The following is a 10,879-nucleotide window of genomic DNA, read 5'->3' as shown; positions in this document are numbered from 1 at the left end:
TTTTTTTTTTTTTTTTTTACTGATAAATGTATTTATTAATTTCTTAATGTATTTATTTGTTAATTTATTTTTTTACCATATTTAATTTTTCCCCTTATATATTCAGTTCAGGTAATCCAAATATTTAATCTTGCTGTCATAAGAGTGGAAGAAGTATACAAATACTGAGTACGGCTGAAAATGTAAATACTCGGGTCACGTCGTGCTTGAAACGTTTTACTGGATTGTTTTGCATTTTTCCTAGTAATATTTTAAAATACCATAAATAGTTTCTCATTGATTTAGTAAAAGCAATGGTTGTATGAGCATACATAATATGTGGAATTAGATTTATTTTTTATTTACTACCTTAAACTGCAGCTCTGGTTCATTCACACAGAAAAAAATAGAAATATATAATTAAATATATTTTCGATTTCTACTTTTTTGGGGGGTAAAATGGTTAAATAAAATAAACTGTGATGTACTTCTAAATAAAAAGAAATACTTTAACTATTCAATTTAATTTCTGCTATCATTATTACTTATAATATCAACTCAATAATCTGCTCCTTGACTCTAGTATATAAAAAGCAGTCGCCAGGTGGCGGTATAAGACTGCCCATCAATACTAACTAAACTTAACCCATGAAAATCCTGTATTCACTGTGGCAAAAAGCGAATGTAACTCCTATCAATCTTTTGATATTTGTTCCAAGTCTCCCTGCAAATTCACCCCTTCTGACCCTTGACCCTTTTCTTGGAATTCAAACTTTCTGAACACAAAATGAAATAACGATTTAGATTTAAATTCATACAATAGGCCAAGTTGTTGGTTGTAAAATAAGTATGCATAAAAAATAAAATAAAAAACATCATTAACATACAAGATGTGCATATTGATTAAAAAATGGGATATAACTCAACCAAATCCATATTTTATTGCAGGGACGGACTTAAACAGCAACCATGCACACACTCTCTTTCTCACACACTCACACACTGCCTGGATATCATGCTGGAATTTACTTTTACACTTATGTACAACCACATAAAGACACACACGCATATAACAGGAGCTATGATTGGTACACACATCTCCTGGACGATTTTCATAGGTATTACAATGGCAATTTCACAAAGGACTGCATATGAATGAAAGCACGGATCCATATTGTAAGACTATAGACTTCATACAAGCAAAGCACGAGATAAAAAAAATCCTTAAACAGAAAGCCAGGGTATTTCAATATTTAACATTTCCATGGTACAAATGCCCCCAAAACTGCAGGATTTCATGTGGCTCTTCTTTTTTATCGTCCATGCTGAAAGACAGAGGTGTAGATCGGTGGCGCAAGATATGCGCAAAAATTAAACTAAATTAAAATTGGAAAAAGTCAAACATGCAGGCGATATATTGTATATTTTCCCAAGCTTTCTCTCCAAAAAATAAAAAAGTTAAAAAGTGGCAGGAAAAAAATGGTCCGGCCTTTAGAGGCCCCAGTAAAGTTTGTTCCAGAGGCTCCTGGAAATCATATGGCTACATTAAATTTGAATCATGTTTCAGTCAGCAATGAGCTCCTTATCCAAATCAACGCGTCCAAACACGCGCCGGCCTGCTCATCTCCACCAAATTATGTCCACAATAATAATATTATTAATAATAAGGATAACAGCAATATAGAATAACAATCAACTAGCTGATGGTTTTCAGTTTGTTGACAATCTTCTTCTCTTTGACGCGTCTGTTCTGAAACCATATAGTGACCTGTCGCTCGGACAGGTTGGTCTGGGCAGATATCCGCCTCCTTTTGTCCTTTGTGATGAATTTATTGGCGGCATATTCTCGCTCAAGCTCCTTCAGTTGCACCTTAGTGTATGGCACGCGCTTCTTTCTCCCGCGTCGGAACGAGCCGATGTCTCCTGGCGCGTGGGACACTGCCTCTGATAGAGAAAAACACGAGGATTAATAAAACATGTCAGATCTAACATCGAATGGATAAAACATTTGCTCTATCACCAACATTTTATATTAATTTGCGTTAGATATATTATCAAGTGAGAACATTTGAATTTAATCCAAGTTAAATCCTCTTTAATACATTTATTTGACACATTTGTAGAGAATTAAACATGCATTCTGGAAAACTTAACATTTAAGTCCCATGAAAAAGAAAATAATACAAAATAATATAATATTCTAGAATAAAATAATTATCCTCAGCAAAATTTTGTGATAAATGTAAAATAAAAATGATCTTGTATTTTTTTCTGTCTCTGAGGAGAATAAAAAATGTACACACTATTTACTCCATTTGATCATAAAACGTGCTTGGTCAGCTTCATCTACCTGGCAGGGAAGATTTCCACATGTGCCCCGGCTGAGGCTGCTCCTTGGCGCAGTAAACCTGGCTGTTCCAGCCGTTAGGGGCGAGAGTCCAAGGTTGGTAGCTCTCCATGGGTAGAATTGACTCGTGTCTCGCTTCTGACGGCGCGCTGATAGTAGGAACCACAGGAACGTCAAGGTAACTTGGGACAGGTTGGTATGGCCCTGAGGGATAAGTAGGATAGAAAGCAAATTCCTTTGCCCGAGAGGAAAACTCCTCTCCTGAAGCAGCGGTGTCCATGTATTTCTCTCCATACGCAGAGGGCGGCTGCGCTCCGCATGATTTAATGCCGCTGTGATGCGACATCCTGCACGGGTAGCCAAAATACCCGTACGGCAGGGAAGCGCTAGTTGAATTCTGGGCAGCAGAACAGGGGCTGCACTGCTTCACCGGCTCCCCCACACCAGAGCTGTCCCCGGTGGAGTAAGCCGCCGTGGCGCTTGGTGCCAGAGACGCGGGATGTGCCATCAAATTCCTGCACTGATTCGCGGCGAAGTTGCCACCGGGGAAGCCCTCCATGTTCTTGCTGGCTTCGTCGGAACCCACGCCGTTGTCATAGAGGAACATCACCGAAGGGTCGACCCAACGAGGACGGAGGAGCAGTGACGTTGTCATAGCACTGCATCCAACATCGGAAGCTTGTGACTCTTTTTTAAAAAGCCCAGCGACTGAAAAAAGGAGACGGCGGGGCTCACATAGAGTAAAAGCAGTTCTGACGCGCACAGGAGCGCAGAGGTTGGCTCTTATTGGTCCAGACGTGGTCATGTGACCGGCGCTATGCAAAGAGGACGGTAAACATCAGCAGATAATTACATGGAGAATAATGCGGCGAAGTGAAGTGATGGTACCTATGAGGGGATTTTTGCCTTTGTCTCTACAGATCTGAGTTCGTTGGTGTGTTTTCTACCAAACAAGTAAGGCGCACATGCCGTTAGTTTGCTTTTTCTATCTTATCATGCGCTACATTTAAATTATAGATGTTAAAACGAAATAAAATATAACATTTTCTCAAATATATCATATACAAACTTCAAATAGAAATCACATAATTAGATTTTAATTCAACATAAGGGTCGTATATAGGCAGTTTCACACTAAATGTGGATGGCTTTTACGCACGCACACTACTTCTCTTTGTCTTCATGTGATGCATGTGTGAATATATGTCTGTGGTGTTTAATATGTTGGTTATAATGTGGGTTTTCACATTTTATAGTTGCTTAAAAAGAGATTGTCTTTATGCAAAAGTGCACATTAGTCCAGCGACTAGGCAAAGAGATATGCATAATACGCACTAGTTGAAAATCCGCGTCTTTGCATTACTACTCCCATATATTGTGTGGGAGTAGCTTAAGAAAAGCACCCACTTTAAGAGATTTACATTTCAAGTATTTCTACAAAACCTAATAGGGATGATATTTCCATATCCTGCTATAAAGTAAAGGAAACACAAATGAAGTAAAGTGTAATTTATCGTTCGGGTGGAATATTCTAGACATTAGACTTCCGACGTGTTTACTACATGCAAAGTCAGAAGGCAAGCCCTGGACTTGGCTGTGTTTTACATAGGAAGGTGAGACGCGGCTGGAGGCCAAGGTCAAGTTGAAAGTTGTTGTTGTCTGGCCGTCCAGCCCCGTCACACCATTCAGGCTTTGAAGGGCCCCGTCTGAGCGCCTTTGAAAAGAGCGGAAGAAGGGTGAGAATTCCTGTCCTAATGAAAAGCTATTGGAGGGCACTAACTTTTACCATCATTTTGTTTTGTTTCTCCAAGCTCCTTTTCTCTCACGATCTAGGCCGTGCTTCTTCTCGCTTGCTGTCTAACTTCGACAGTTCCATGGCGCTGGAAACAAAACAGCAGAGATATCATGCCTTTTTTTTAAAGTAGAATTCCAGTGGAAGAGTTTTTGGCAGATACGTGTGAAAATGATGTAGATCCATGACAAAGACGGGTGGAAACGTGATATGTGTGTGTGTCTTTGTGTGTGTGTACGTCTGCTTTACTCCATTCTACTATGGAAAAAGCTTTAAGTTCACCAAGAATTTTGTTCTTTTTATTTCTCACTTTGGTGACAAAGTAAAAATATTGATGAAATTTGTAAGCATTGTATATTTATGAAATACAATTATTTATGTTTCGTCTGTTGCAGGAAAACGTTTTAATCACAAAGATGGCATAATAAATGGTGCACCACTAACATGCAAAATTGCTGTCAATCAAATGAGCGACTAATCTCCAAATAAAAAAAATATATTATAACGATAGGATTTTGATCCATAGTTGTAATGTTTTTTTGTTCTGTTCTGTTTTTTATTTTTATTTTTTATTGATCAACTAAAGAAACTGATGCACAAACTCCGATTTGCTTTTTACTCTGGAATGCATAATAAGATGTATATTATGTACAAAGTTGATCAAAAGGTGTTCACGTTTGAAGCAGAGTGCTTCAAGCTACACCCCACAGGATGCATAGAAGGATAAAGAAAAGAAAAAATATGAATCAAGGCAAAATGTATTTGAAAGGCTTAGGACGAAAATAATTTTCCATAAATACAGATGCTTAGTGTCTTTTGCAAGTAGCCAATCCTGTTATTTTCAGAAAATTGCCAATTTTTCTCTGTCCTTACACTGGCATAGTTCAAAGTGAAGATCAAATGTGAAAATGAAAATCTATGTGATGTAAAAGGTTATTGGAATGTATACAAAGGGCCTATCATACCCTGCTTCTAGTCAGTATATTTTAAATCAGAAAAAGTAACCACTGAAACCCCCTCTATGGTTTTCAATGGAGATTTGGAGGCTTGTTTATTTTCACTTGAAAAATCTTAATAATAACAATTGAGCTTTCAGATTTTGCAGCTCAGACAGAGAAATAACATATCTTGACCTCTATACATAATGTTAGAATGTAGTTAAAGTAATGAATTAATGCGTAAATAGGATTAAACTCAGTTTTGGTTAATCTACTTGGCTAACAAAGCCCGTATCTTTTTGAATGCTGAACATGGGTTGGAACCCCCCGCTAGAAAAGTCACATGTTCAACATGTGGTTTTAAAAAATGTCAACCTCCAATAGCCATAAAATGGTTTCGATTGATAAAAAAAAAAATAGATATGAATGTGTTTTTGTTTTTACCAGAATGAGTCTGTCGTGAAGTCAAGCTCCTGGATCAGACCGAACAAAGAGGATTTCATTTGATTTAAAAGCCTAAGTTTGTTTTACCCTGGAGTCCACGAAGAAATGCCTTAAAAAGCGTAAAAGTGGTCTTGAGATTTTTTATCTTTTGCAGTGGATTTACCGACCACCTAAACTGACATATGCATTTACAAAAACTAATTCTCCGTCATGTAAACAACCTGAATGAGTGGTGGAAAAGCCGCTCAGAATAACCTTTGATGTCAAAATGCGTTTAAAAGTTGGAGGCGATAAGACTAACCAAGTCTGGCTTATAAGTTTAGTTGTGTTTAACTTGAAAATGTCAGTGGGGGTTTTAAAGGGACTTCGTATGTTAAAAAGATGAGGTCTGGATTACCTTATATAGCAGCATAAAGACGACCAGCTTACCAAAGCAAGAGTTCTTTTTGAATATGATTTCAAAAGGTTATTCTGTAGTCTAGAGCCAAAATATTGAGCAATATATATTTTCATAACTGGTGGGAAATCCAGATTTATAGTGCTTACTGTTGTCCCTCCTGTTATACTGTTCACACTTTTTGTAAATCAGTATATGAGCGTTTTAACAGATGAAAAAAATGTAATAAACGATAATAAGATACTTAAACCTTTACTCGGCTTTAGAAAACGCTTAACATGCTAAATAAACACAGAAAAGAAAACTTGACATAATCTGTTTCCAGGTTTGTGAGTCAAAATCCGAATCTGTGGTTCGCCTCGATTTGTTCTCTGTAGCCTCTCAGGTAAACCCTTCAAGCCAATCATGGGTTATGCACAGTAGTCATGTTTTTATCTTCACATTATCGCACATGGAGGGCCAAGAAATGAAATCATTGAGCGGCATCGCGCAGCAATAAGCATGAGTCATGGTACAATGCCTGGCCTGTTGCGTGCGCGCTGCCTTCTGGCGTTTCTGCCACTGCAAGCAAATCAGGCCCAGGAATAAACACGGAGTGGTGTTAATCGTTAACTCTTCCTCGCTCAGTGTTTTGTCCTCTTCTGACTTTTCATTGGTGTGTTTAGTCACATTACAACAAGGCTATCAAATATGGTCCTTGATGTAATCTATAATGCTTATTTGGAAATCATTCAATCATGTATTTCTTTTTTTTTCTTCTATTTTTCACTTCTGCAGGTTCAGCAGCATTGGTGTTACCAAGTAGTGTCTCCAGGAGGGGGGCGCACCCATCAAGCAGGCTAAACAGCCGAGATTCTGCACAAATAAAGCCAAGGTTATCATCATCTATATCCAAAAGACACATCCAGGAGAAACAAAAGAAGCAATAATCAACGGGAAAACACGATCCGTGGAAAATCCACCAATCCACCTAGTGAGCTATCAGAAAAGTCTGCAGCAATTTTTCTCTGACTCCTTTTGCATCCAAATTTTAGAGCTCTTGGAATAGAGCAAATGATTGAGGCGAGAAAAAAAAATAATTTAAACAGATATTTTTTATTTATTTTTAGATCTCTCATAACCCATCTTGCAGCATAAATCAAACTCCCTAGCCCCAGTAGTGAAATGTCCGTCTCGCTGGAGACACGTGTTTAAAGTAAGTGGTCGTCAAGAGCTGTCAAAACATCACAACCAATATGTTTTTGTGGTCGGAGTTGGGAACCACAGGGCGGGCACACACTTGACTTTTCCATATTTTCTGGACTCTTGCCTGTAGTGCGATGATGACGGCTTGTATGAAAAGAAGAACAATAAAACAAGAACATCCGAAGGGCTTCATTTCACCTAAATGTTCATCGCAGTGAGGAGGAGTTTGTTCCTTCAGTAGGCCTGGGATGCCTGTTGAAATATCGGCCGGTTTCAGCTTCTATAGAACTGATTTTAAATGCTGTGTTAACAGGCTGCTAAGGCTGCAGCCGATAAGCTGCCTGTCATTTATGGGAATTCATGAGCCATACCAAATACAAAGGAAAAGAGAATGTCAATTTACTTTAATATCTGCTTTTATTTTGAAATTAAGTTATATTTAAATGAGTAATATTTTTATTTTTCTCGTTGAACGCATGAGGTCTTCAAAATAAATCTTCAAAATATAACAATAAAAATAAAAATACAATGATTGTTATTATTATTACTTTTGTTTTTATTATCATATAATAAAGGACTCCTTTGGCTAATAATCTACACTTTTTTCACTAATGAAAGCTCCAGATTTAGTAAACTTAAAACTAAGAGGCACAGTAACAAAAGCTTCTATTCAAAATGTAAAATTTGATTTGCATATAAAGGCTTTGAGGCCATTTTTGCGTTAAAAAAAGGGAAAAAAAGATAAATAATTTCTGAATATGCAGGCTGACTAAAAATAGAAAACAATGTCATTTTACATTTTTTCGTTTGAGGGTTATATTTAGCAACTATTTTAAAACTATTATCGAGAAAAAATTGGTCAAGATTTATGTTTAAAATGCAGGGAAAAATATTAATATGATTTAGGATATCCGAATAACTGAAAAGCTCTTTGCTATTAATTCATTTTATATGTTTATATTAGTGATATCGAAATACAACAAAATAATGCACAAGATGGGTTTCCTAAATTGTGACCTACTTTTGCAGACTCTCCAAACCCTCTAAAAAAGCACTAATCGAGGAAAAAAATTAAGGGACTAGAAAAGGGCAAAATAAACCCAAGAAAGCCCAAATTGTGAGGTTAGTTTATAAATTTAATGTGAGTCATCATTTTGCAAAGGAATCGGGTGAGATTCACCAGTCGCACTCCTGACACGATGCAAATTAGATGGATGTCCTGTTTGCATCGTGCATTCCCCCGACATTGCCGCTTAAATTGCAAAAACAATTATCCTGAAAATAAACGAATACTGTGAAAGAAATCTACCTATAGCCAACATCAGCAGTCTCAAACGGTTAAAAAAAAAAAAAGGAAACCAGTGAGGAAGAGAGCGGAACTGATGGCACCGACACCCACTAAAAATGAAAGCCCATCTGCAAGCAGACAGACTTGTAAATATCACCTTTCTCCGAGATGCCAGAGACGCACACACTGGCCACCAGACTCACATGTGAAATACCAGGGCTTTGCACCTGGTGTGTTGCTACTGCTGAATAGGTGGAAAAAGGAAGCCCGCCCATTTACCCACCACCCATCTTTAAGTTGAGCAACAAAGGCCTGATGTCAGAGACTTTACTTTGTTGGATGGATATGATGAAACTGTCTCAGCGCACAGATTTCCGGCTGTTTAGTCATCGGGAAGCGTTTCGCTCCAAGGTCAATGAGTTACTCTCTGTTTGCTGCGTCATCCTGTTTCAAGGCCAAGTTGAAGCAATGGAAATGGGAGGGGCCTCTGAGGTTGCATTCTTCTTTTTTTTCCCCTTACAGGTTGTTTATATTAGACGCGAAATCCCCCTCAGATGGATTCAGAATCCGCATCTTCATGCCATGTTCAAAATATTCTGGTTGTTGTGCTGCAGAGACAGCAGATTTGATTGCGCCCTCACTGCGCAGGCTCCATGGTCAAGTTCAAGTTGGGCTGTCTTGTAAAGTTGAGGGGGTGCACACGCCGCGGCGTCTGCATTGCAGGGCGCCCCATTCTTTGATCTGTCTACCCAACCCACCCCTAAAATAATCGCAGCTCAAGCCAGCTGCAGGTTCTGTCTGCTGTCCATTTTTTTTTCATTTATAGGATTAACAGGATCTACTGCAAGCAAGCCTATCCAATGTCCTTCACTATCTTAAACACACACAATATAATTGACACTACTGTAAACGCGCAAGGTCATCCATCTGTTGCGCAAAAGGCTTCCAGGCGTTATCTCTGCATGATCACAAGATCCAATCTGCCCCGGCCACGACCCATTCCATAACTCAGTAACCGGATGGATGTCTGCCACCTTTGGGCGCCCAACATTTATAATAGTAGGAGCACAGGTATATGAACTCCGCCTTTAAAAACAGAAGGTTTTCTCAGTATACAAATACAATTGCTTCCTTGGATAGAATAACACGCACTTTTTCCCCACGCGTTCCAGAAAAAAAATCACTTTATGCAATGTGTTAAAGTTCAAAACCACACAAACCTTCTGCCACACTGAGTAAATGTGTTACACTGGTTAAAAGTTAAAATCAAAAACCTCTTTCATTTTAGTAAATATATGTTTTTTCATGTAGAATATTTTGTTACCGACTTTTCACTCTTATAGATCAAGTAATTATGCTTTTAAATGCCCTTTACCTTTTCCAACATACCATGTTGTGTCTAATAATTACCAAAGGAAAAATGTGCGTAATCTTTACTTACTAAGTCAATTTTTGCAAATCAAAAACCTCCACAGTCAACAGAAGTAGGTAGAGAAAGAAGTTTGTATTGTATTTTTTTGTTGTTTTTTTTTAACTACTCTTTGCAGACCAGATGGAGAAGTTGGGGGAAGAAAAAGCCAAAGGAATTTCCCTGACTTCTAAGCCTCCGGGCTGGAGTAGGGGGAGGGGTATGCCAATGCTGCTCGCTTTTCCTTTTTCGGACAGGCGAGGGCGCACAAGGACAGCGGAGGCCGTAGGGACGCAACTGTCAGCTCCCCTTGTCTCTCTTCTGTGTGCGTGCGCGAGACCAACATGGCAGCAACTCTCTGGTGTCTGACTTTAAGACTAATCACTTCCATCCAAGAACTTTACCTTTTTTAGTGCAAATCAGCATAAATTAGTTAACTCCAAACAGGTGATGAAGTTCAGCATGTCAGTGTCCTCATCTACCAATTGCAGTCAAAAGCAAACCATCCCGGCTTATGCAAAGACGCTCATCCAATGCCATATATGTACATTAAGCAGTCTTAAAATTCGCATGGGTCAGCTGGATTGATGGGACCTTTACTGCTATTTATTTTTTATTTTTCAAAAGAGAAAAGGCCATCATTCTAAAAAAGCATATTGCAGATTTTCTTTGAATCGGTGCTTATCATTATTTGATGGAATACTGGAATTTCATAAAACTATGTTGCTTGGAAAGCAGTAAAACAAACAAACCCATAAAGTTAGAAACAACCAAATGATCAGACAGGCAATATACCAACATTATTACACCGAAACCGAATGATCTTCAGTCACTATATATTCCTATCAAATGAAGCTTTTCATCTGGGAGAGTTTTTTTTTTTTTTTTTTTTAAATCAACCACCCTGAACTGTGTAACTGAAGGTTAACATATTATCTGTGTGAAACATCAGATACTATCAACAAGTCACTTCGTTGTTGAGGGACAAACTCATTTGACTTTGGGTCCTGTCTTGACTCAGGTCAATAATATTTAGAACCAGAAATACAACTGCTATGGGATGTGTGCCTTTTTCTTCACTTCCTCCTCAATTAGATAAAT

The 10,879-nt window shown here is 38.2% G+C and overlaps 1 protein-coding gene across 1 annotated transcript; it reads right to left on the bottom strand.

The window, feature by feature from the left end:
- Positions 1-997: 997 nt before the first annotated feature.
- Positions 998-2,985, bottom strand: hoxa13 (homeobox A13). The gene is made up of 2 exons (XM_015374161.1): positions 2,330-2,985; positions 998-1,923 (listed from the first exon to the last, which is right to left on the bottom strand). Exons 1-2 carry the CDS (start codon positions 2,979-2,981, stop codon positions 1,676-1,678), a joined length of 900 nt encoding a protein of 299 aa, XP_015229647.1. The 5' UTR covers positions 2,982-2,985; the 3' UTR covers positions 998-1,675.
- Positions 2,986-10,879: the final 7,894 nt, after the last annotated feature.

Source organism: Cyprinodon variegatus, unplaced genomic scaffold, assembly GCF_000732505.1.
Source record: "Cyprinodon variegatus isolate N-32 unplaced genomic scaffold, C_variegatus-1.0 Scaffold98, whole genome shotgun sequence".
Taxonomy (NCBI): Eukaryota; Metazoa; Chordata; class Actinopteri; order Cyprinodontiformes; family Cyprinodontidae; genus Cyprinodon; species Cyprinodon variegatus.
This window is presented reverse-complemented; position numbering and strand designations above follow the sequence as displayed.

Coding starts and splice junctions, on each gene's coding strand:
- hoxa13 (XM_015374161.1), bottom strand. CDS start 2,981: ATGACAACGTCACTGCTCCTCCGTCCTCGTTGGGTCGACCCTTCGGTG. Junction 1,924..2,329: donor GTGGAAATCTTCCCTGCCAG/GTAGATGAAGCT, acceptor TTTCTCTATCAG/AGGCAGTGTCCCACGCGCCA.